We start from the raw sequence: 26883 nt of genomic DNA, 5'->3' as shown, positions 1-26883 counted from the left end.
GTCACTGACTCCAGAGTCTCTGGTGCAACCCTGCCACCAAAGATGCCTGCTTCCCGCTGCAAAATCTCTGCAAGACGTAATCTTCCAGGTTAAGTGTTTCTTCCACATGCATCCCGCTGCGCGGCCTCTGCAGTTTGAGATGGAGGCACAGACCCTCTCCGGACTCGCAATGCTCCCAGCATGTTCCAGCTCCTCTACTCCCGTCTCCCGCAGTACACAGCCCATACTAGTTTTGTGTCTCCTGCTGCTTCTGCTTCTCTTCTACTACCTGAATCTGTCTGAGAGGGCATTTTATGCCTCCAAGTCTCCCTCAGGTATAAGTCATACATGTTAATTAGCTGACCACTTTGTTACCCTGCATCCCTCTTCCTCGTCCATACACCGAGGAAATTACGGGACATGAAGTCCTGAATAAATAGAGTTTGTTGTCTTAACTTTTTCTACATTGCGCATTTGATTTTTCACTTTCTACAACATTTAACATAGGGATATTACAAGAGCCAGTCATAAGGCAGGTTTGAGAAGAAGAATATTGTTCTTTGCGCTTAAGACTTCCATTATTATACAACTTCCTCTTATTAGGCTTTTGGGAACTAGGGGAATTTATAACCGCATGCATTTCTTGGGTTATTACAGGATGTTTGTTCCTTTTACCACTACAAGGTTCATGGCTGAATTCGTTCCCGCTCAGAGTCTATTTGTGGAGCAATAGAATTATGGCAACAAGCCATTACATACTGCGGTATTGGTGGGATGTCCTCTTGAAGAGGTTAAATACTGTGTCTCATCCTATAGGTATCCCTCACTCTCTTGACCCTTTGCTCCTCCCTGGTGATGCTGCCGCAGTACACCACCACCAAGGTCAGAATCAGAAAGCGTCTGCCTTTCCCTGGCCATCCAGGAGGATACTTTAGGGTAGGGTTTCAGTGAGGGATCCATAGAATTCGTCAAAGACCGCAGCCCAAAGGGTAGTGCTTTGAACTCGTATTGACCGTCAACTATAAAACATAGGTAGCGGCGATGTGTCCGATGAATAGGTATGTGGAAGTAGGCATCCTCTAGGTCTAGAGATGCCAAGAAATCTCTGCGCTCCACCTGTGGCAGTACCTGTTGCAGGGTGACCAGACCGCACGTCTGAGCTTTAAGGTATTTGTTGAGCAATCTGAGATCTAAAATAAGTCGCCCAACTCCTGTCTTATTTCTCACCAGGAAGTATCTTGAGTACACTCCTCGGCCTTGCTGTGCACAAGGAACCCTTTGTATGGCCCCTTAGGCCAGCAATGATCGAACTTCCTGTTGCAGTAGATTATGTAATTTTTCAGCCTTTTTGAGAAGAGGAATGGCCAGAGGTCTTTCGACAAATTTCGGTCTATGTCCCTGATGGATAAGTGATGCCACCCATTTATGATATGATATTTTATTCATAGAGCGCCCATACACAAGTGTCTCAAGGCGCGATTTGTCAGTGGTGAAGTTCTTCAACTCCTAGACAAACTCTAGCAGTCTTCCTCCCACTGGGGTGCTGAAGTGGGAGAGGAACAGCCTCGTCCTGGATTGAAAGGCGCCGCATCAGCATTCGTTACCCCTGTAGGACTGGAACTTTTGCCTGTAGGTGTCTAAAGAGGCGAATGTTAGAGTCTTGTATGACAGCGAGTGGTATTGGGCGGTACTCTCGTGATGTCCTGGAGAACCGAGATTTTACTGAACGAAAGGACTGCTGCCTTTGTTGCAAGGTCCCCAGGGAATGAGCAGTGTTAGTGTCCGTCTTTATGGTTTGGAAGGATGTCCACATTCTTACCAAACAGCTCCACTCCATTAAAAGGCATGTCCATCACCTTACTCTGGACAGCAATTGGTTGTTTTTGTCCACCCCTGCCAGCGCATTTGGGAGCTTGCGAAACCCAGTGGGTGCGACTGGGACAGAACAGCTGAAAGAAGGATTCGCTGATCGCTTGCATGCAGCCGCAGAAACCACAGAGTCTGGCATTGGTTGTGGACGTAAGTACGGAGGTGCCGAGTCTGGTAACCTGTACTTCTTGTCGAACCTCTCCTTTTTTGGGAGGCACGCACACAATGGATTGACCATTGTGAGAACATCATTCCATATATTGTCTAGGAGGGGTATTGTCAGGACAGACTTCCTGTGATGCTCATGCCGCTGGTAAAGAAGGTTATCCTCCTTTTGTTCCTACAGCATTAATGCAAATATTTTTGTGTCCCTCCGCTTTAGGGTGTGAATGGAGAATCCCTGGCAGGGGCCTCTTCTGGCTCACCCTCTGCTGGGATTGCACCATCAAACGTGCCTGTCGTTTTAGTAGTATGGACGGGCTGTTGATCGTCTGGTTTGTGTTCAGACCCTGTTGGTCAGTTGCAGTGGTCTCTGCAGACGTTTGCCTCATGAAAGACGAGGGGCAGATGAAACTGCACTGCGACCAGGCCTAGGGACCATGATGACCTGGTGTGGCGCAGGTAACATTTGCTGAAACTCTCCTTTCAGTGTGTTTATGATGTCTGTAGAGAATTATTTCGGAGATGGTGGTGCCTAATGTCGATTGGCATTTGTACCTCCTGGTGTGGGGGTAGCTGCATTGGCACTGTAGGCAGAGGAGGCATGTCCATGACTAGACTGAACAGCTAGATTATTCTCCGGAAGAAACACAAAGTGGTTCCTCAGGGATGTTGTCTATTCTGTCTTCCAACTGGAAAGAAGCTTCTGGATGGTACCCACGGCTGTGGATTGAGCTGGGCGTGGTAGTATTAGCAGCGGTGCGGACTTTGGTTGTGGCTGCGTGATTGATGCAGTCTTCATCCTAGCAGATGTCGTCGTAGACGAAGGTTTAGTAGCGGCCGGTGAAAGCGTTGACACTATAGTCTGATTCATTCGTCATGGGTGGGGGATTTTGGCATCGATGAAGATTTTGGGGTTGTTGACTCTGAAGAGGCCTTTTCGGTCGTCAACACAGTAATTGATGCCGACAAAGAGGGTTTTGTGGTCATTGATGGTGTGTTTGATGAGGCCCTGGATGCTGATGAGGACATCCTTTTTGTGGATTGCGTGGCATCTGCCGCCGTCACTGGCGTCAACAATCTGGGCGCCGTGGATGCAGGCAAATGGCTCCATGTGGAAAGCCCTGAAGTCTGCTTCCCCTGCGTATGTGTGGTCAATGAACCAGGAGATTTTTCCCAAGTCACGGATGGTGTTTTTGTCGACACCGACCGACAGGGAAGTCGTAGGGGGATGGCATCACGTGCAATCTTGACCTCTTAGAAGAGATAGTTTGCTGTGTAGACCTACCCTGACATAATGAAGCGCAAATCTGTACTGAAGCAGAGTCAGAGGCCCCACTGGAATCTTCGAGCCATGTCGCTAGCCTCCAATGACTGTCCCTTAAGGTCTTGTTGGAAAAGTACAGGCAAATTTCACATTTCTCGAAGATATGAGGATGGAGACAGTAGAGGCACTTTTCATAGAGATCTTTTATGAAAACATTCTCCAGGCCACAGCTGTTTCAGGCCTTGAAAATTCTTTGCCTCGGACATCGTAGTAGGCCCAAAGTTAAATGTCTGTAGGACCAGAGTCGCTCTGTGAAGACGGTGTCTTCGTGTGTGGCAGAAAACCGCTAGGCGGACCGGACCAATGACGATTAAGGATCCTTGAATGAGTATACTAGAATCATAGTCCAAACACTTTAAATTTGATTTTCAGATATTAATAACTACAAATGAAGCAAGAGAGGTAAATCAAGGACTCCCAACACAGAATGTGCAGTAAAAAATCTGAATCTATTGGCTAAGGGAAGTATGGCCCAAAACAATGATAAAAGAGCAATAAAGTGAATGAAGTTTTCAGTTTAAAATAAACTGCTATACGTTACCAAGGATTCCCAGCCCGACGACTATACATTCACAGCATGTGAATCTATGAAAGATCCAATGATGGAGAAACTGGGTGCAAAATCCCAGCAAAAACTGCAGACCAGTGGTGATTGTGAAGCAAGCCTTAGTCAGGGGTCCCTTTAAATACCAATATGACAGCCAAGTCAAGATTCAAAGTACCAATTTGTAGGTCCGCCCAGGCCAACAAAAGCAGAACATCCAAAAGAAAGAGGAGATAGGGCAGATGAAAGGGCCCAGAACCCTCCTGACCCCAAGCTGAGAACTTACGGCACCAGCAGGCATAAAACACTTAGTGGCTGGCCACCGAGCAGAAAAGAGCACCTCCAGGGTAAAGTCTGACAAATCCCACTCCTCATATCTTCACAGCAAAGTGTGAAGAACCAGGCTGCGGAGGTTCGGGTGGAGGAGCCACCCTTCTGACTGGGAGAGCAGATCCACTCTCAAAGGAAAGAGCCACGGAAGGCAGATGGCCATATCCAGTAGCCAAGAGCATGAAGTCCTCCGTGCCAAGTCCGAAGCGATCAAAATCAACACAGACCCAAAACACGCGCAGCCTCCTGAGAACCAGCAGCATGAGAGATAGCTCGGAAGGCCTATAACAGATCTAAATCTCACTCGACCTTCAGTGCACCACACAGATCTCCCTAACGAGTACATTTCCTGGCGCAGAACAACTGGCACTTCCTGTCGACACCGGTGGCGAAGAGGTGCACCAGACAAGTCCCCTAACAAGGAGAACATCTCCTTGCTGGCAGAGCCCCCACTCGTGGGAAACCCAAGTGCGCCAGCTGAGGGCATCCACTATGACGTGCTCTGTCCCATTTAAGTAGGCCGCTGTTGAGGCAATGCATGGCCATTGCGTTGTCCTTCAAAACCAGCATGCACTTGCCTTGCATGGAGGAGAGGAAGACAACCAGGCCCAGCATGATCATCCTCAATTCCAGCAAATTGATGCACTCTCAAAACTTTGTGGGAGACTACAGCCCACTCACCGTCACATCTATCAGGTGAGCGCTTGCACCTTTGAAGTATGTTATCAGTGACGATCATCAGTTGATGCCAGGGTTGCCGAAGCAGCACCTTCTTCAGCAGGTTGTCTAGCAGGGACCACCATAAGAGGTTCTGGCACACATTGTCGTGATTCCCCTGAAACCAAGACCACAGACAACAGAGTAGCCACTAGAGCAACCTCATGCATAAAGGGTCCTCTGGCATTACCAAATGCAAGCAGCCATGAGAATGCAGAGGTTGTATCCCCTTGAATTGGAGGACATGAAACATCTGGAAGATGTCCACCACTCGATCCTTAGAACGGAAAGCCCTGCCCAGGCGAGTGTTTGAGACCCAAACCATAAATCAGAGGGTCAAGGAAGGAGAAAAATGGGCCTTCTTGAAGTTCAGGTTGAAGCCCAAACTGTGCAACAGGATGCACGTGTGGTACAGATGTGCCGTTGACTGGACAGGTGAGCAAGCTATGGCCAGGTAGTCGTCCAGAAGTGAAAGACATGGATGATTTCCATCCTGAAGTGAGCAGCAACCACTGCCAGCATTTTAGTTAAGACCCTGGGTGCCAAAAATAGACTAACTTTTCTACCATTTGCTGAAGCAGAGGGCTGTTGCACCGGTACATTAGGGGATTCATCATGGCTTTAGAATCTTGGAACTTATGAAAAAGAGTCATCAGCCTTGGCGCAAAACCGGTTATGTCCATCAAAGGCAGTTCCAGGATCTTTGCCTGAATATCTACAGTGAACCTCAAGGTCCACACCCAGGAATGCTTCCTCATGACAGTCCTAGTGGCCACACATAGGAAGCAGGTATATTCCCAAGGAAAATCAGAGCGGACTACGGTTGGTGCTGGCATCAGTCGCTCGACACCCAAGGGCGAGGGAAACCTGTCACTGGGTCTGATCTAAATGAGCTGGGACTAAGCACATAGGCATGCAATTGTAATTTCTCAAAGGGTCCCTGCCGACTCTTCCAAGCATGGTGAGCCTGTGGGCGCCGAGACCAAAGCCGTCAAGGCCAGATGCCTTGGCAGAGATGTCTAGCATCTTCAGCCTGAACTCTTCCCATTACTACAGGGTGGAGGATTGGGTAGGAAAATTGTACCTTTGGAGCTGCATCCCCGAAGGAGTCCCCAGAACAGTGGCTCCTATTCTTTGAAGACAAATAACGGTGCCTGGAGGAGCTGCTCAGGGAGCAGGTGCCCTTGGTGGGTTGTTTTTTTGTTTCCTTCGGGATTGGTCCTCTTTAGTGCTCCACTCCACTCCTGGGAATTCGGATGGAGTACTCTTTTTTTGTTGCTTTTTGCCCTCCTAGTGGCAATGAAGTTTAGTGGCACACTCCCGTAGTGCTTTAGGGTACTTGGATTGGAACGACCTACAATCCTGGGGGATTTGTTCCTCCCCTAAACAGTATAAACGTTTCCTGAGGGGGTCAGAGACAGACATTTGTCATTCGCAATCTGCATAGGGCTTGAAGCCCGAGGCCTTCATAGGATTAGACATCATGCAACTTTAGGCAATGTGGAGGCTGGACAAAGGGGTGCGGCAGATAAAATGGCCCCAACGTCACGTCCGTAGCCGACACAGAACCTTGCTGTGCCCCTGTTAGGATGAATTCTCTGTTAAGGCTAATTCCCCAAACCTAGTGAGTCCCCCAGCAGCTTTGCTGGATTTTTGGGGTTTATTTTTTTCTCCTGCTAAGAGTGAGACTCTTTTTCTCCCACTCTTAGACATGATTTGAGATATACTTTGACTTTCTAATGTGTTTTATGGGCTATGGGGTCTTTTACTCTGTAGGGTTTCATGTGGTTTTTGGTAAGTGTGTTACACAGCACTCTCAGTGCAGTAACAGAGGGGTGTCAGTGACCCCCAAACAGACTCCATACCCTGTGACTGACTACTGTCTCCCAGGGCATGTAAAGTCACCATTGACTTTACTAGTCTTAAATTGTGAACAGTACCAGTAACAACCATCATATTGTGGAAGTACTGGTAGGGGCAATTAGATTGCCCCATGGTCTGTTTTTCGAGGGGGCACTGTGCAGTCCCCCCTCATCGAGTTTCTGTCTGGTGGCAGTGGTTACACGCAAAATATTCCACCGGAATATTTCCTATGGGATTTTCCCATTCATTTTAAACGCACGACTTTTTGGTGCAATGTTAAAGATACCGCCGGGTTATTTATTTAACATTTATTCTCTGGTTGGGTCTTTTTGCCAGGACTCGGTTTTAAAATGGCGTTTGTGTTCGCCTCTGTAACTCCAAACCAAGTCGAGCCCTTTGTTCCACTTTTTGGCGGGCTTCTCCACAGAAGCCTCCAAAAGTGGTGCCACTCTGCCACTCGGGTGCCGCCCGGCTCACCACTTAGCATGTTTGAGTGACAGCTAGGACTAATGAATGGGGGTTTTCTGCATATAAGCAGGGCTTTGGGGACTGGAACTTCAGAAGTCGCCACAGGACCAAAGAATCCGAAGAGGGAGAAGCTGAGCCGACCTGCAACGACACCACCGGTGGAGCCCTGCTGAACCGTCTCACCATTTCCCAACGACAGAGAAGATCTTCATCCCGGAGAGTCTTCTTCCTCTGAGCTGGTGGGGGATAACCAGTTCGCCCTCTTTTTCGCCTACCTGGATCGTCCCGTAGTTGAATCGCCCGTGCCAAACACCCCGGTGGCCGGATAGCCACGCTTCACCACTACCGCAAATAAAAGGGTAGTACCTTTTAACCCGGGAAACTCTGCGGCTGGTTTCTTCCCTGGCAGTGCAACGACCTCCAGCTTTCCTCCACGTCGAGATCTCCTGTTCCCCTGGACGAAGCAGCGACTTGCACCCGCTGCCAGGAACTGCCCCCGCTGGAGCTTTCTCACCATTTCAGGTACTGAGTCCCGCCTGGTCTCCCTTGCAACAGACTGTTCAAGGTGTCCCATAAATCCTTGACTTTCTATCCTGGGGTGACCTGGGACCTACTAACTTTTCCTAACTTGAGCCAACCCTTTTTGAACTCTTTGCAACGACTCTTTAAAAGAACTATTCAACTGTGTGATCTTGGACACATTCCGCCTGGCTCTCTTCAAGAGTGGGCCTGGCCTATGACTTTCTTGCTCCTCAGTAGACTCTGCCTTTTCTGACTTGCTCTGGTTCTCCTAAAGTGTTGGTATTGTGAATGTTCGTAATTCTGCCTTTTTCCCCTCCCTTTTTGATTAACTTATTGGAGTGCCATTTTAGGTTAAGCACTCACCTCTGTCTGAAAATAAGTGGTGTTTTAACTAAGACTTGTTCAATAAGTGATCAGGGATGTATATATATATATTAATAGTGACTGTGTTTTGAACTTGCTTGCCGTGTTAGTGTATATTACAAGGTGTGTTTTAAAATAAATAACTATATACTTTTATACCCAAGCTCTGGTCAGTGTTTGCTTGTGCTACTGTATTTTGGTACCTATTTGGTATACTCTATATATTGTCTAACTCTTCTTGAGAGAAGTCTGGCTGCTCAGCCACATCTACCAGGTAAATCTGGGTGGTACAGACTGTTACCAATTGGGTTTACTGCCAACACCTGTAGTCTTAAGCCTTTTGCAGTGGTCCCCAAGGGAACTGCACAGGTTTCTGTCTAACAGCCCCCTTGTTGACAAAAAGAACATTTCCAAATACTGTTAAAATGAGGAATCCGTGGGCATAAAGAAAGGATTACACAGAGGTAGACTTGTATAGCTGTGGCTGATCGTACCATCATACTCCCTGGTATCGGATTTAGAGACAAAAATAAGGTCGGCACCAGTTGTACTTCTTCGCCACATCTTTATCTTCCGCCGGAGCAGGAGTTATGTCAAACCGAAAAAAAATAGAGCTGGCTAACATATGGTATGATGGTCTCCTTTTCCAATATATCAAAGCCTATTGCACCACCTGATTTCAAGGGTGGCGCGAAGAATAACGCTTTGACAAACTTTTGAACTGGTTTGTGAAAAGGCTGCATTTATTTCACTGTATGTGGAAGCCAACATGTCGTGACAGCTTGCAAGTTTGCAGCCAAATTCAAAATATCAATGTTGTCCTATAGAAATTCCGGTAAAATAGTCGGAGGTAAACTCAGCGCACCCATAACTACAGGAAAAGTGTTGCTCTTTCGATCATAAATAGCATGCTTTGAGTGGAGAATACTGTGCTTTCAAACTCAGGAACACAACTCTCCACAGGTGGAGGCTTTTTGCTGGACCAAGGTTGATGGCTTCGAATGAGGGCGACGTCAAAGGGTCAGTGTTGAGGAATCACTCATATTTCGATTGAAGAGAACGGGCCGCAGCTTGGGGTGTGTGACCGCTACTCTCCTTGGTATCTCTGCTGGCAAAGGCACAGTCGGTTTGGACACAACCATTAACATCAAGGCCGGCCTCCGGAGCCAAGCTCCACAGTTGTCAGTGCTGAGGCTCGAGTGAATTTTTCACAAATGTGCGTTTAAAACGCCTCTTATTGCTGCTTAGATACAAGTTAATATGGAAAGGCAGCCTTGCCTTCTTCGAATTCAGTTGATCCGTCACTCTATCAGTGAGTGGTGTTTCTTGTTGTGCAGGGATGAGTAAGCCTAGTGACAAGAATCACTCAAGTGACATCACTGTTTCGTATGCCTCTTCCCCGTGCCTTCCTTTTAGGAGTCGGAACCTCGGTACTGCTCTCTATTACTTGGACTCATGCTCATTAACAAGACACCACATTGTTTTAGGGTGTTTCAAAAACAACATGCTGGACACACAGAAAACAAAAAAACGGAGGTGTTGTGGCTTGGTGTGCTCTAAATTGTGGCATCACTTCTGGGGTCATAGAGGAGTACCATTGGAGGGGATTGACAGAGTATATATACTACACCCCATTCTGGGAAAGTTTCTGAAGACCGCTTGTGCAGTGAGGTATGTATATCAAGATGGGAAATCTGTGCGAGGATGTATTGCGTTAGAGGTATTACTTACTCACATGTAACTAGTTATACAGCGTTGATGGCTTTCATGGATTCACATATTTTAAGGTATCTCTATAGATATGACTGGGCTTCAATCTGACCAAAATGAGGATGAAAGGCTAAAGGCTTTTCTATACGATTTTAACCTACTCCCATGAAATTAATGCATACAAAGAATGCCAGCTTAACGACAGGGAATTATTCCAGTGGTTGAATCTATGCAAGATCCTATGCTGGATAACATACTCGCACCCCTGACCAGGCCCTCTCCTATCCCCATATTCCAGTCCTTCACATCCCTCGCAAAAAGCACAACACGGTACCACTCTCACACAATTTGATTCACCTCATTAATCCCCCTCCCCATGGATCTCCCTCAGAGAGCCTATCCCTTCTTGCCCTTCTGCTCCCCCAAAGCACAAATTACTTAACTCTCCTCCACACGCCCAGCGCCGGATAGGGCATCAGGGCCAGTATATATTGAGGCACTATGCCTGTGCCCTCAGTTTCAGCCTTGTTCCCTAGCACTCGGACACTGAGGGACCTCAGAACTAAGGTGTACTTGCTATCCACCAAGCGTTGTCAGTTGGGAGGGCATTGAGGAATCTGTGGGACGAACGTCCATTAGAAAGAAGATCACTGTGACCAAGATTTTATTTCTTCTAATGGGTCTCTTCCTCCCACTGAATCCTCATCTTTGATAAACTCCCATAGGAGTACATACATGTGGAGGAGGGAGGAGAGTAAGGACACTACCTTAAACCAGACACCTCTGAAGGACAACCCTGTCAAAACAAGCCTGCTGGCCAGACTGAGAACATGTGCAAAGAATTCCAGATAGCCCAACTAGGGACATTTAACTGACAACGCCTGGAGCTCACGAGTGTGTAGCGGAAGTGGTGGCAACCAAGAAACCCACCTTAAGGTTGAGTAATCTTAATAAACAAGAATGGAGGGGCTCAAACAAAGCACCCATAACACTAAATGCAAATACCATGCCAGAACAACAAACTGGTGTGGAGGAATCACACAATCCACACAACTGCTGACAGTGGGTATTGTGGCTCTGGGGTCAACTTGAAACCCAAAATGGCCTATCCAGGACAAAGAAAGCAGAAAATCCAGAACAGCGGATGTAGAGCAGGTGAAAGGTTCCAGATTCCTCTCGGCATCAAGTCAAACAATTCCACCTACAGGCATACATGGATTTGGTGGAAGGTCTCCTAGCAGAGAGGAGCACATCCAGGACATTCTTAAACAAATCCCACTCCTTATACCTAAACCTTTCAGCAGTCAAGCATGAAGGTACAGGCTATTGAGGTTTGTATACAGAATGTGTCTCTCCAATTTGCCCTCTGGGGAAGGCACCAGGGAGGCAGATGTTCATGTCTAGCAGCTCGGGGTACCACGTTCTGCGGGGCAGCCCAGAGCGATCAAGGTCATAGTCGACCCGAACAGACATAGCCTTCTGACAACCAGCAATATGACAAGGACCGGCAGGAAAGCATAGAATAGGCCGAAGTCCCACTGAACCGTTAAGGCATCCTCCAGGGCGAAGGACAACCATCCTCTTCGCCCTTTACAACTAATCCAGAACAGGACTGCAAGGCTTGTCCTCGGCCTCAAGCCCTCGGATCGTATCGCTCCAGCTCGGAAATCCCTTCATTGGCTCCCAGTGGATGCAAGGATTACATTCAAAACCATCTGCACTGTCCACAAGGCTTTCTGGGGTCTGGGTTGGAAATACCCATCTCTCCGTAAATACATCCCTTCTCGAGCCCTTCGCTCCTCTACTTCTAATTCCCTCCGGGTCGGTCGTTTTTCAAAGAAACAAGCCGGGGGCAGATCTCGGTCTTCGGCTGGGGCCTCCCTTTGGATCAGCCTCCAGTCCACCCTGAAACTTGAGGAGAACCATCTCTGGTTCCGGAAGCACCTCAAGACCTTCATTTTAGCTTCTGCCTTTGCCCCTCCTCTCCCCTGCTGATCTGTTTCTTTCTCTCTGCACCTTCGGGCCCAGGTACCTGCTCACTCTGCCTCCGGGCCACCTCCAGCACTGAGATTTGTATCTGTACCCATACAGTCCCCCACTCACCTTCTGCACTTATCAGATATACCCCATCATACTAATCACGCACTTGCCACTTGTCTGGCTGCACTACCATTTCCACTGCATTTATTTATTTATTCATTCCACGCTCTCCTCTGCTCTGCACTTTCCATTTCTCCCCTTCCACGCATTTCTCCCCTCTTTCCCCTTTTCCATGCACTTGCGCGTTCTTAATGTCACTGGGCCTAGTAAGATTGTATTTTTGTTCTCCCATGTTCCCCTCCCTTTGCTTGGTCCCGCTCTGAAACACCCGTTTGTGAGTGCGATATAAATCAAATATCATATCCAGAGCTCCCTGTTGTGGCAAATCCCTGGAGCAGAACCACCTGCACTTCCTGTTCACATTGAAAGCCAAGAGGTCCACTTGAGGAGTCCCCCAACAGGAGGACACCTTCTCCAGAACTTTCTGACAGAGCTCCCCCTCATTGGAGGCCAAAGTATGTCTGCTTAAAGCATCCGCAATCATGTTCTCCCTGCCGTCAATATGAACTGCCGTCGGAGGCATGCTTTTCTCCATAGTCCAGAACCACAGCTGCACTGCTTTTCTGCACAGAAGCAAGGAGTACACACCTCCTCATTTGTTGATAGTGCATGGTAACTGTGCTGTCCAACAAGAGGCGTACAGTCTTGACATGTACTGTTCGCTCTCAACTCCAGCAAATTGATAGGTTCTCGCATTCTGACAGACCACAGGTGTCTCGCGTTCAAATCTTGTAGGTGAGCACCCCAGGCTTTCAGTGACATGTCCGTGACTAGGGTCATTTCGGGCCAGGGTTGCTGAAACAAAGTCCCTTTCAGGAGGTTGTTCCTTTGGCAATACCAATCTAGGTCTCTGGACACTTTCGGCAAGACCTGAAGGCGATCTGAGGTCGGTCCCCGTAACGGAGCACTGACAACTGAGAAGCCACTGTAGCAACCTCATACGTAGTCGGGACTCTGACACTTTAAGAATGCAGGAGGCTATAAGACCCACGCTAGCGCAGAAAAGCTGAGGCAAGACTTTTTTTGCTGTTTAAAGACACATACCACCTCAGAGATGTCTGTTATTCGATCTTCGGGTGGGAAGGACCTGCCCAGGCGAGTGTTCAAGACCATCCTGATGAATCGGTGGGAGTGGAACGGTGAAAAGTGAAACTTCCTGAAGTTCCAGGAGAAGCACAAGCTGTGCAACAGGCGCACATCTGGTGCAAACATGCGGACGCTGTTATGGGGAGCAAGCTTGGCCGAGCAATTCATCCAAATGGGGAAAGACATGAATGCCTTCCTTTCGGATGCAAGCTGCTACCACTGCCAGCAGCTTGGTGAATACCATGAGTGCCGGAGAAAAAGGACAAAAAGCAGAATCTTGAATTGGTAGTTACAGTTCACCACTGTAAATCTCGAGTACTTCCTGTGTTTCCTGGGGATGGGCACATGGAAGCAGGCATCCTGGAGATCCATGGAGACGAGTCAATCCTGCAGGTTTAGGGCCTGAAGAATCTGGGCTATGGTTTGCTTAAGTACAGGTTCAGGAGCATCAGATCCAAGATGTGAAGTAGGCCCGTCCTCATTCGGGCACCAGAAAATAAATGTAATACCAGCCCTTTCCTCGTTCTGAGCAAGGCCCTGGATCAATGGCCCCTTTTGATAGAAAAAGGGACACCTCCAGCAGGCAGGGGCTCAGAGGCAGGCACTGGTTGGCCAGTGGATGCTCTGGAGGGCATTGAGGAAAAGGGAGACGGTATCCCTGTTGAACAACCTGTAAGGCCCAGGCCCCAGAAGTGGTAGCAATGAATTCCATGCTGTACCTGAATATTCCGCCTTCGTAGGTGCTTTGTACCGGGGGCTGCTGAGTCCACAGCAGACGTTGACAAACCTCCTCTGGGCTACCCCTTGCCCGACCCCTGTTGGGGCGCTGCTGCACCTGTTTGCCTGAGGGGGCTTGACCTCTGCTTCTGTGGGTATATGAGTTAAGGGGGCAAAAATAAATGCCACTCCCGTGGTGGTAATAGGGTGTTGCTGTTGGACCACCAGGCCAAAGGATTTTGCAGTCGCCTTCAAAGCCTGTCATTTTCTGGAGAGATTCATCTCCCTTCGCAGAACATCCAGGGCAAAACCTGAAGTCTGCAGCAAAGAGTATCTCCTCAGCACTGTCTTGGTGGCCATAGTCCTGACCACGCAAGTCAGCAGTATCCACAGCAGATTGGAGGATTTGGTGGGAAACATCCTGGTCATCCTTCACCCAGGCCTCAAAACCATACCTCATGTCGCCTGCAGGGATTTGTTCTGACGCCTCAAATAACGGACCAAAATCCAAAGGAAACTTTGGCTAGGGCATAGGAGATGTTGATACATGGCAGGCCAAGGCTTCTCCAGCCAAACCCCTTTCTTCACCAAGCATACAACCTCTTGCCCTCACTATCCACGGGCCAAGAGTGGAAAGATGTTTTCAAGTTTGTGCTGGCAGCCTGGACATCTATGTTTTCAGTTGATGCACGGGTGGACAGCAGCAGTGTCCGAAGGTGCTGGCCTTTGCATTTTGGCTAGGTCTCAGTCAACTGTTAGAACTGAGGTTTCCTTGGACTACAGTTCAAGGACTGGTGCTTCTACTACCTGGTTCTCTGTGCCCTCATCTAAAATGTACATCAGCTCATACTGTGCCTTAGGTCGAGAGGGGAGCAATAACCCCAAGGTATCAACCAACTTCGATATTAGGCGCCGACAAGGAGCCAGAGGCTTACCTAGAGCAGGCATGCCGAGCTCTGGCGACGTGTCCAGATTTGCGTCCTGAAGATCAGTAACAAGTTTCACCAAATCACACTCCTCATCTATAAAACAATTCTGCTATGCAAAAGCCTGAACTGCTGGTGTTGCACATCAAGGTTAGTAAAATTAGTCATGGTTGACTTGCCTAATGGTACAAATGCTGTTATTTATCGGTCTTCAAACTTTCAACATGCAGAGCAAGAACTAGTTAAAACTCATATGCAATGTGACATGTTGTCAATCATAGATGGGACCCAATGATACAGTTCAGGTTTTTTGATTTTTATTCATAGATGTCAAATGTTGAAGGGCTCTTGATCTCCAACATAGAGTATCTTCTCAAACCTTCCTGTACTTGAGGGGTACAACCTCACCCTGACCAAGGCTTCCCTCGTACCTTGGTGTTAACTGTGCTATGTTAGGATTACTGCCTGGAATGCCCTATCTAAGCTAGGCCCTGAATCGAGTGATGGATTAAAAGGCAGAAGCCTTCTATATATCTGACTTCCTATGGATGTTTCTAGTGACCTAGTAGGGGATGGCCCTCTCGTGGATTCCACACTTCCTCTCTCTAATTCTCACCTCTCCCTTCTAAACCTCAGATGTGTTCGCTCTTATCTGCCACTGTTTCTCTATTCTCCCCTATCCACATTTTTAAGTGCTAGGATATAAAGACCACCACTCACTCTCTTCGGGTACTGAGACACAGAGCCCACCACTCACTCTGTCCTGGTAATAGGATACATAGAGCCTGCAACTTGGTCACTCTGTCCTTATCCTCCATCACTCTCTCCCGCCTCCTCACACTACTACACCCGATTCTCATGCTTCCGTATTACCCCCCGAGGCCTCTGCCACCCTCATCACACAACTCCAATGCTCCTTTTTTCCTCCTGAAACTATACCTACTCTCACCCCTCCAATGTTCTCTCTCCCTACTACCTCTATCTCCTATTCACTCTCAACGCCTCACCTTTTTTTCCCTCTCCTACTCACAACGTTCCTCTAAGTCTCTCCTTTCAAAACTACCATGCTCAGTCACACTCTCTCAAATAAGCAGTTGGTACCATTCTCTCAGCTCTCACAACTTTCCTCATTCTGTCCAAACAGGCAAAAGTGTTCTTCTCCAACAGTACTGAACTCCTCTCTGGTCAATTGGTCCACCTGCTTCTCATCCAACCTCCCCCCAACACTTTCAACACCTTAGCTCTGCCTGGTTTTTAAAGCTCTATTCTCTCAGTCAAAACCCACCACTGGTCTACCATGGACATTATGGTCAGCTGAATATTTGTGCTAATCTCTATCCAATTTAAGGAAGTCTTTAAAAGGGGCTTAAACCCCTGTACTTTTTCCAGACTCCATTATAGTCCAAATCGACCTGGTGCTCCTAGACAAGTTATTACAGCTTCCCCTGTGTTTTCTGAAGTCCTTTTATTTAAGTAAGTTGCATTTTAAGACCCTACGGAAAGATTTGCTCTCTCGCCCTGTGTAGTGCCGTGTATTGTGTTCATGTTACAGTTCCTCCCACTGTTAGTGAGTTATTTACAGGATTTGTGGTCTGAATCTTCTTGTTTCCTTGTCTCCACACTGTGGCTGTCAAGCTGGACTGCACTGAGTTACTGGGAGGTAACAACTGCTGGACACAGGATCCCTGTTGTGACATTCATGGAGCCCATCTTTGTTATGGGGCTCCTTTCAGAGTTCCTTAACACGTTGAGACTTTAAAACTGCAAAGGGTTTGATAAAGCGGGTCCGGCTCTGAGCTATTGCACACGGGTGCATTCCGAGGATATAGCTTTTCATTAGCTGGCCTTTCTTTCTCGCGGAATGTTCCAGATTGGCGGGTCTTTATAGTTCCTGTGTCTAGAACTGGATTCTCAGCAGTTTTGATCCTTCGGCTTCCTGGAATGTTCTCAAATGACAAAACGTGGACAGACTATCACAGAGGTTTCTAGGTACATGGGCAATGGTACCAATAGCCGTGCATATATTCAGACAATTCGGGAAGCTAGGGACTATGGTATCTTGGAGCCCTGCGCCCCTCGTGACAAGGTAATTTGCATGCCCCCCGTCACAGATATTCATATTTAAGTAGTCCATTCATCCACACAACGTGCAGAATTGGTGACCACAGTCCAAATGTTCTCACACCGACTGAACAAAATATTTTGGTCCTGGTTGTTAACCAGTTCTTGGTGGCTTCCACAGACAACAAATACTTCAAATTAGGATAGCTGAACTCACAACCTAATTACTGAGCTATATCCCTTTTGGATAACATCAACTAGGCTCTAAACAAGTGGCCTAGAGGGGACGGGCTATGACCCCGATTCAAACATACTTTTCAATAGAATCTAACATTTTAAATGTCAGCAAGTACAGTATGATCTCATGTATGTAAATGTGAAAAGGGGATACAAATCAAACATGTTTGTGGTTAGTAAGATAATTTTTAAACAAACCTGAATGTCCAAATATTGTTGTGACACACTCGCCAGAGTATAAATCAAAAATAGAAATATTTCTGTCTGAACAACTGGTGGCTATGAAAGTTCCTGAAGGGTCCATCTGCACCTGAAACGATAGAACATGATCAGAAGATATGTATTAATTGTAATGTTTCATAGAACATGTAGCATGCACATTACAAACTTAAAAATCTCTAGGTATAGTAATTTAGAATATTTGTTCTTTTATTTAGGCACGATAAACAGACCGGTATCTTTCATCAACAACATATTTTCCGGCATTTGCCCCGGTAACTACCCTCTGTCAACCAAGTCAGTTTGGTTTTGTTAATTGTCAGGTCTGATGCCTGAATTTTTCTTCTGAGAATTAGGACTAGACAACTGAGGCAGGATAGGTTTGCACCTGGTCACACTGAGGCCACTAAACACAGTTTATTGAAAGGGTGGTGGTGGGTGGGTGTTAGGCATAATCCTGTGCAGTGCCGTTAGGGACCACTACACACAATTAAGACTACAGGTGGCAATACAAGTTTTACCTTTGGTACAAGCCTGTACTATGTTAAAGTGGTAGCAGTAGCGGGGCAGCCAGACTTATCTCAAGAGTATATGAGCAGTAGCAGAGATTACACAAAGGGACCACAATTAATGTGACTCAGGCAAACACTGACCCAAGGTTTCAGGTAAAAAATATAAGTACATTTATTTTTAAACCATTTGTTATCAACACGACACTTCTATTAATTCAAAAACCACACGTAAAATATGCTACAACTAACCAATTCACTTTGTACAGTATTACTGTGTTTGAATGGACCGGTGTTACGAAACAGAACACGTTACCGTGAATACAATTGCGATCACTTTTTGACAGTTCAGTCTACTAGATAAACGCGTATCCGCGGCAGAAATGCTACAGGGGTAAAAACACACTTAGCACCCGAAATACCCAGAGAGAGTTGGGGGCAAAAATCACAGGCAATATGTTGGTTAGGCAGACAGAATCAAAGAACACAGACAGGAATTCAAGAGTCAAAGGGCCGGAGCCAAAGTCAAGTGACACAAGGTGCCCGTTGTCGAGGATCACACAGTCTGACAGTTCACGATTCAACGTAGCCAAAAGTACTTTGATATTGTCAATGTTCGGAAGCAAAAGTTATAAGGAGGGAAAAGTAAGGACAAGCCTTAAAGTAGAGGAATAGGGATTTCACCCAAAATTCCTCAAACAGGACACAGTACCTTTCTCAAAGAACGAAGCTGGTGCCACGGCAGTTGTTCCTGTTGGTTTCCCGCAGACCCACGCTTTCCTGCAGCTTCAGCATGAAGGACGAGGTCTGCACCACACAGGGATGAGGCCGGCAGCAGCGACAATGAATAAAAGGTGCGCTCCTTAAAAACAGGAGAGGTTCTTCAGGTGGCTATCCAGACCACTACAGCAGTGTGCAGCGATTTCGACCACAAAGGTGACCTCTGGCTGAAGAAAATGAGCTGGTTATCCCCACCAGGCTCAAGGGAAGAAGACTCTGGACTGGAACTCCTCTTAGTCATTGAAGGGTAGATAGCTCAGGACTGCAGCAGGGCTTCACCGGTACGGGGTAGTTGCAGCAGTCGACCTCTCCTCCACTTCCCGTCAGTTCCTTGTAGTTCCAGTGGCGACTCTCTGACTTCCAGCCCAAGAGACCTGCCTTTACGTGAAAAAACCCCATTCACACAGCCTGGCTTTCAATCACCCAGCAGGGGGGTTGTCCAGCCCGGACAACCACCTCAGCCAATCATGACAAAGTGCGACTTGGGTTTTCTAAGATACCATGTGCACGGGTTGACTACACCCCTCCCTCACATTCAGCCCACCTAGACACCCAGGCGCCTTGAGGAGGGCTTCTAGGTAGAAGCCCGCCAAAAGACAGTGAACAAAGAAGGCAAACCTGGTTTGCTGCGCAAAGTAAAACACAAGAAGGAGTTTAACAAAAAGAAATGGCGAATAAACCGCACCGGAGCCAAACGAAAAAGGATATGGTCAAGCGGGTTTAAGTTTGAGGCTAACACAATAGCCTACAATATTACCACGGTTATATAAGCTAACCGCAGTAGAAATTTAGGGTAGATACCACTGCCACCAGCCATGTCTAAATGGTAAAAGAGCGAAACAATGCTCTACGAGGTACAGATAAAAAGAGTTAACCCTTCCAGCACTCCATGTAAGGTGGTGTGTACTGGATCTGTGGTTATAGTAAGTAAAGTTAATGGTAACTTTACCCTTCTCTGGGGGACAGTAGTCACCTCAGAAATGGAGTCCGTGGGAGTCTGAACGACAACCCTGTGCCATTGCACAAAAGGTGCTGTGTGACACACACAAAAGGGGCTACTGAAGTGGTGTGCTCTAGAGCCCACAATCACATTAACAGGTAAAAACACATAGCAAAATATAAGTAAGAGTGGAGGAAAAGCTCACACTCTTACCAAGTGGAAAGAAACAACTCCAGAGATCCAGCAAAGCTGCTGACGGTAAGGGAAATTAGCCATAGAAGGAGAATTCTCCCTAACACTGGGTGTGTGATATGAACCCCATTCTGAAGCATGTTGCCTGGCATTCCCTGTTAAGCTGAATCCTCTGTCCTATGCAGGTGTTTTACAGCCAGGCAGAAAGGCTACTACTAAGCTTTCTTGGCTCACTTAGATAAGGATTTGGTCAATTGATCAAGGCTAGCATTCAGCAGGGGAGAGGTGTAGACAGGAATACAAGAATGTGTTCTATAAGAAAGATTTGGTATCAAAGCAAGACAGACAAGTGATCACAGTTCAAGGGTTTTTTGTAAACTGTAAAGTGGATGAGAAACACCTAATCTAAATCTAAGATGGGAGCAGGCTACGGCCATCAAATAATAAGAATACAGCCCCAGTGGATGTTAGGGAGAATTCTCATCTATGGCTAATTTCCCTCACCTATTGCGTCCCCCAGCAGCTTTGCTGGACTTCTGGAGTTCATTTTTTTCCACTTGGTAAGAGTGAGAGCTTTTCCCCCCCCACTCTTACCTGTGTTTTGCTATGTGTTTCTACCTGTTTTTATGATTGTGGACTCTGAAGTACGCCACTTCAGTAGACCTCTTCTTTTTGTGTGTCACACAGCACCTTCAGTGCCGTGGCACAGGGTTGTGTTTGAGACTTCCCTCGACTCCATTTCTGAGGCGACTACCTTCCCCCAGAAAAGGGTAAAGTTACCATTAACTTTACTTAGTCAATCTACCACAGATCCAGTACACCCCATCTTCCATGGAGTGCTGGAAAGGGTTACTCCTTAGCCCTTTTTAATCTGTACCTCCTAGAGCATTGTTTCGCTCTTTTAACATTTAGACTTGGCTGGTGGCAGTGGTATCTACCCTAACTTTTCTACCGCGATTATATTAGATAAATGTGGTGGTGCTCTTGGCTAGTATATTAGCCTCGAACATAAACCCGCTTGACCAAATCGTCTTTCTTTTGGCTCCGTTGGGTTTATTCGCCATTTCTTTTCGTTAAAGTCCTTGTGTTTTACTTTGCGTGGCAAACTAGGTTCGCCTTCTTTGTTCACTGTCTTTTGGCGGGCTTCTGCTCAGAAGCCCTCCTCAAAACGCCTGGGTGTCTAGGTGGGCTGAATGTGAGGGAGGGGTGTAGTCACCCCCTGCACAGGGTATCCTAGGAAACCCAAGTCGCACTTTGTCATGATTGGCCAGGGTAGTTGTCCGGGCTGGACAACCCCCCTGCTGGGTGATTGACAGACAGGCTGCGTGAATGGGGGGTTTTTCGCATAAAAGGCTGGTCTCTTGGGCTAGAAGTCAGAGAGTCGCCACTGGAACTACAAGGAACCGAAGAGAAGCAGAGAGAATGACGGCTGCTGCAACTACCCCGTCCCGGTGAAGCCCTGCTGCAGTCCTGAGCGATCTACCCTTCAACAACTAAGAGATCATCCAGTCCGGAGTCTTCTTCCCTTGAGCCTGGTGGGGATAACCAGCTCATCGTCCACAGCCAGAGGATCCTCTTCCTAGGTCGAAATTGCTGCACACTGCTGTAGTGGTCCGGATAGCCACCTGAAGAGCCTCTCCCGTTTTTAAGGAGCGTACCTTTTATTCCTCGTCCCTGCTGCCGGCTTCATCCCTGTGTGGTTCAGACCGCCTTCAGACGTCCTCCTTCACAACGAAGCTCTAGGAATCGTGGGTCTGCGGGAAACCAACAGGAACAACTGCCAGGGCACCAGCTCCAACATTGCAACAAGGCACTGTGTTCTACTTGAGGAAACTGGTTGAATCCCTTTTCTTCATTTCCAAGGCTTGCCCTTGTCTTCCCTCCTTCTTATAACTTTTGCTTCCGAACATTGACAATATCAAAGTACTCTTGGCTACGTTGAATCGTGAACTGTCTGACTGTGTGATCTTCGGCAACAGGCCCTGGTGTCTTTCGACCCTGGCTCCGGCCCTTTGACTTTTGAACTCCTGTCTCTGAGTGTTTCTGGATTCTGCCTACCTAACCAAAATATTGCCTGTGATTTTTACCTCCAACTCTCTCTGGGTATCTCAGGTGCTAAGTGTGTTTTTGCCCCGGTTGCATTTCATGTCACAGATACGCGTTTATTTAGTATACCGAACTGTCAAAAAGTTATCGCAATCGTATTCGCAGTAACGTGTTTTGTTCGTAACACTGGTTCATTCAAACACAGGGTACTTACCTTGAGACTTACTGTACAAGTGAATTGGTTAGTTGTAGTATATGTAATGTGTGGTTTTTATTTGAGTTTAATAGAAGTGTTGTGTTTCTAACGAATGGTTTAAAAATAAATGTACTTATATTTTTTACCTGAAACCTTGAGTCAGTGTTTTCTTGAGTCACAGTAATTGTGGTCCCTTTGTGTAATCTCAGCTACTGCTCTAATACTCTTGAGATAAGTCTGGCTGCTCCGCCACTGCTACCACTCTGACATAGTAATACGGGCTTGTACCAAAGGTAAAACTTGTATTTCCACATGTAGTCTTAATTTTGTGTAGTGGTCCCTAAGGGCACTGCACAGGATTCTGCATAACAGTGGAGTCTAGTCAAATAAAAAGGGCCTATACCAAGAAAATCTATTGCCAATTCTTACCGCTACGCTATAAAATAGTGTGAGATAATGTTCACAAGAAAAGAAAGATGTGTTCACAAAATGGTAAATCAGGATGTAATGGCCGGTGTCTCCCTTCCCCAGGTTTTGAACACTTGACAAGATGGGACTCTTGAGCACAGCACACTCCTGGGCTTCTCTGGCACAAGCTCACAGTTCCTTTTATCTATATCAGGGCCTTGTGTATCCAAGTCTCTTCTCATGCAAAGTCTCTTGCTTCAGAGGCCTGATATGCCAAAACAACAAAACAGAAGGTCCTTCTGATAAGCTTCAAGTAGGGCGATTATTCTTCACCCTTGAATCGCCCACAGCAGGTCGCCGATCCTTTTCTCAGTGATTAGCCTCCCTCAATCGGGCTCAGACCAACCATTCACTGTTGTCAACCCTTCTTGAAAACCTTTCTCTGGACGTCCCTCAGTTGGGTTCACTATGGTCTTCTAATCACAATTTCCTTATTTGTAATATTCAAGAGTCTAAATGTCTTTTTAAACAACCACCTTTTAGTTAGGTTCCCCCCTCATCTGGGCTCTCTCCTTCCACAGTACATGGCAACTTCAAACAAAGACTTCCGAAGGACGATAACGTCTTGCTGGGTTACTTTGTTACCCTATGGCAAGGGTGTGTTTATTCACAATTACCATTTCGCACAGCGTTCCCCCTCCGCCGGGCGCAAACGCCTTACTCGCAATTACCTCAGAAGGTTCACAATTTCACAAACGTTAAACTCCTTTGCAACGTGTCAAGGACTTTCGATTGTACAAAGGGTTTTGTGTGACCCGTGTAGGACCACCTTGACACCATGTCAGCCTTCCCTATGGCATCTTGGTCTTGGTATTTTCCTTCCCCTTTTGTCTCAATACCCTCTCTTTATTCAGGAGAAGGGTACCAATTAGAAACCTGGGACACGCGCCCACGGGGCACCGGACCACGCCATCTCTGTTACCAAGTTCGCACACAAAGGACCTCTGTCTCTTTAGCTGCTTAATGTTGCCTCTGCAACCTTGAGACTAACAGTCCGGCCCTCTCTCAGGTTCTTCCAACTCACCGGCTGTGTTGAACTCTTTGGCGTTTCTTTTGCCGCTGGAGTCAAGGACAGTACCACAATGGCAACCGCGTCTCCGACCTGGCTATCAGTGCGCGAGGGTTCGATGTACGGTTGACATCCATCACACAAGTCGCCAGCTGCGATTCCGGGTCTTAGGTTTATTTTGTCAGAGGTTTTGCAGGTCTAGGTCGAAAAGGGAAAGGGCACCTCCCTCCTTGACGTGGTTTCAGGTCTCGCCGCCTTTATACTCCGTGTGATGTGCAGTCCTGGAAGCGTGGTTACCTCTGCCTTTTAGCCCAGTGGGGAAGGGAAAAGGCAGTTGGGAGTGTGTATTGCCTGACTCTGCCTGACCCTTGTGTTGGGACATGTCAGGTAAATGACTCTGATATTAATCCGTTGTCGCTCACGGAGTGAGAAAGCGTTTGTGTCGGACATGGAGGTGGAGTTGGTAGAGTTTCGAAGTGTCCTACTGGACAGCAAGGTGAAAAGGGATCATAAGAAAGGGAAACTGCGTCTCACCCTTCGGTATCCCACATCCACTCCCCGAAGACCCCCACCCAGGTGATCCTCCCGCACTGGTCCATCCCTAGGAACGGATCCAATAGCAATGGCCGTGTCCTGGCCACCTGGATGACAGATACCCGGGGACTAGTAAGTGAGATACCTTCAGGTTTCTCACAGTACAGAGATAAAGCAAGTAGTGGCAAAGCCTATGTGCCTGGCTTTTGAAAATGTATCGGTATGATTTTAATGTGCAGCCCCTTGATCAGCTCTCGCTTAGACCCCCCCCCCCAATGCATCCCACTCATCTGAACATGCTTCCCTTTGTTCCTTTCAGCTGGATGCGCTGGTCAGCGTTAGAGGGCTGCATTTCTGCAACTGTCTGACACCAGATGGACCTTCTAAGGTGGAGGCTAGTCATTTAGATCATTTTTTCCTAGCCTCGGCTCACCGGCTCTGTCGTTTACATTTTGTGGCATCGTAGCTCGCATTAACTATTCAGGCCTTTTTGGCTCTACAGTTCAGTACCGCCATCTGGTCTATGACGTGCCATTCATTTCTCCTTCCCTTCGTGAACGGTAGTCAGATAATAAAAGGACAAGTTTCTTACTTGTTGTTCTCTAGGATGAGTGTTGTGCGTGTGCGAAATGAGCCAGAAAACATGGCGCTGATGCATGGCCATTTTTGATATTCACTTCCATTTATCACAATTAAACAGCAATGAAAGCCTATGTTTTGTGGGCTCAGCAAGTAAACATGTATTTCTGCTGTGAAGACAAGGTCACATATTTATGTCAGATGACCAAGCCGGGGAGAATAGTTATTGTATTGCCCGCCGAAGGACGAGCCAGAAAGGGAATCTGAGCCGTCTGCAGGTGCAGTGATAAGTGGTAATGGGAATGAAAGCAAGTAGAGGAGGTTTTTTTTTTCGCTTCTAGCTGGAATATTCCACACTTTTTGCGCCTCATGCTTATTGTCTGCTCTTTGGCCGAGGGTAGAATGGTAACCCATGAGGTGCGGGGATCGAAAGTAGCCCCATAAAGGGAAGAGGTTTTCCTCTTGGAAAGGCAGTTGGCATTTGGACCCAAGGTGATGCAGTCTCACTGAGAGGGAGGACGCTACACTGCAGATCCTGTTAGAATGTTCAATCTCTTTGCCTACCTGCTGTGGCACTAAGCAGTGTCGCAGTGGCCAAGATGAAGGTGTCTTCTGCAACAAGCCTAATGGTGATGAGTTTTTTCTTTGTCATAACTGATTATGTGTTTATTTTTCTTTCTGGATGTTATGAGTGAATAAAAGGCTTATAACGCGCCATTTTTCTCAAATATGATGCATACCATGGCCTATGCCTGGATGCGGTTGAAGATATTTGTCAACCCGCGCACTCAAACAGTTGGTACTCTGACATGATTGCACCAAGAAAAGACTTATGAACTGTGCTTTTCAGTGAAGGAACTATCCGTCAGCTCAAACGAAAAGTTTAACCAAACAGTGCCGATTCCAGACCTCAAGAAGGGCACTACAGCGCTGATGGACTACTACTGGGTGTGTGGCCAACAAGCGTAATTGCACCACCCACCCTCCTGGAGGGGCTGTTGTTCGCAAGATACGCTACACTCAGCCTATTAATAGTCCCAGAAGAACACCCGAAAGGGGGGCCACTGCCTGACGAGGCACCCACAGTGCCCCCAACAATCGCAGCACAGCACATGTTGCCACCACCAGACTTCCACATCCTCCCTCAGAAAGAACCGTATGGACAGCTGCGAAGGAGAGCATCAAATTACCAATTACCTATCAAAAGACTACTCCAAACTACTTGAACAAATACCGGATGAGCATAAACTTTTCACCACAGCAGACACATTTTTTGCATCGTTACTGCTACCCAGTGTGCAAGCACAAGCCAATGCCAAATGGCTCCAAATTGTACGCTGGGAATTGGTCCAGTTGGCTAACAATACAGAGCAAGGATTCAACGTTCTAAGGGTCGAGGTGTGTGCCCTATGGCTGATGACGATGTAGACAAGCTACGTACTCAACATGCCGACAGCAATGGAAGGTGGCGTTTGCAAAAAGATTGGGAGTTCATGTTGCACATTCGTACCTTCTGAAGACTATGAAAATGGGACGTTGTCGCACGTTATCGCTGCAGTGCATGATCTGGGGGCCAAAATGAAGAAAGAAGCTGGCGTCCAGGAAGAAGATTGGTTTTCTCTTGCATTTAGTTGGGCCCTATCATGGCTTGGAACATTGGTGAAAATGCTAGTGCCCATCATCGTGTTTGGCTTGGTGATCTTCTGCACATGCCAGTTCTCTGGTGTTCTGCCAAAGCAGTGCCTAGTAGCGCAAAGATGATGGTCTCTATTGGCGCTCCAAAGGTACCTTGTGATACAAAGTAAGTAGAAGTGCAGACTAATCATCCTATTCCCCACATAGTGCCTTTCCCTACGGATATGAAGTTGACGAACAGTATCACACAACCATTGTTCCTCCCCATGACCCTGAAAATTATAAAGAAATATGGGTTGACCTGGCAGGGGATGGGGGCTGCATTTATATGACATGTACACCTGAAGAGTATGCACGAGGAGGAGAAAGCTTGCGACATGTGTGTAGGACCTGGATGCCGATAAAGGGAACACCCACCTATGTGACTGCAGTGAAAAGAGAAAATGAGTGCAAATATGGGGACGAATTTGTTACTGTAGAAGTAACCGGAGTAAATGTTGGGATGGAAATTAGTCTATCCCACCCCCCTAGGCGCTTTAGAGTGAGGCAAATCCCATAAGCAGTCATGTAGTATGCTAGGGGGGAAAGGACCATGCTAAGAAACTCGGCACAGATATTATGTAGCGGGAATGATAGATGTATAGATCCATTGCACGCATAGAAAGGAACGCCATTTTGTAATTATGGTAGATACCTAGTTGTGCATGGCCGTGCGGCACAACTTTAGCTCCATGGAATAACTCGACTAGTCCCAGATCATTAAGACGGGATGAGCCTGCACGGCCAGTTCTCAGGGAA

At 47.2% G+C, this 26883-nt stretch overlaps 1 protein-coding gene across 1 annotated transcript in view; it reads right to left on the bottom strand.

Annotated features, from left to right (window-relative positions):
• The window catches only part of WDR62 (WD repeat domain 62), a 2486568-nt gene that overhangs the window by 1310323 nt on the left and 1149362 nt on the right, over positions 1–26883 (bottom strand). Inside the window, exon 17 of the mRNA XM_069644563.1 lies at positions 17177–17288. Coding sequence (XP_069500664.1) covers positions 17177–17288 — 112 coding nt within the window. The remainder of the gene's footprint in view (positions 1–17176; positions 17289–26883) is intronic.

Source organism: Ambystoma mexicanum, chromosome 2p (genome assembly GCF_040938575.1).
Source record: "Ambystoma mexicanum isolate Mex_15411 chromosome 2p, UKY_AmexF1_1, whole genome shotgun sequence".
In the NCBI taxonomy this organism is placed as follows: Eukaryota; Metazoa; Chordata; class Amphibia; order Caudata; family Ambystomatidae; genus Ambystoma; species Ambystoma mexicanum.
The sequence above is the reverse complement of the archived record's forward strand: the minus strand, read 5'-3'. Positions and strand labels throughout refer to the sequence as shown.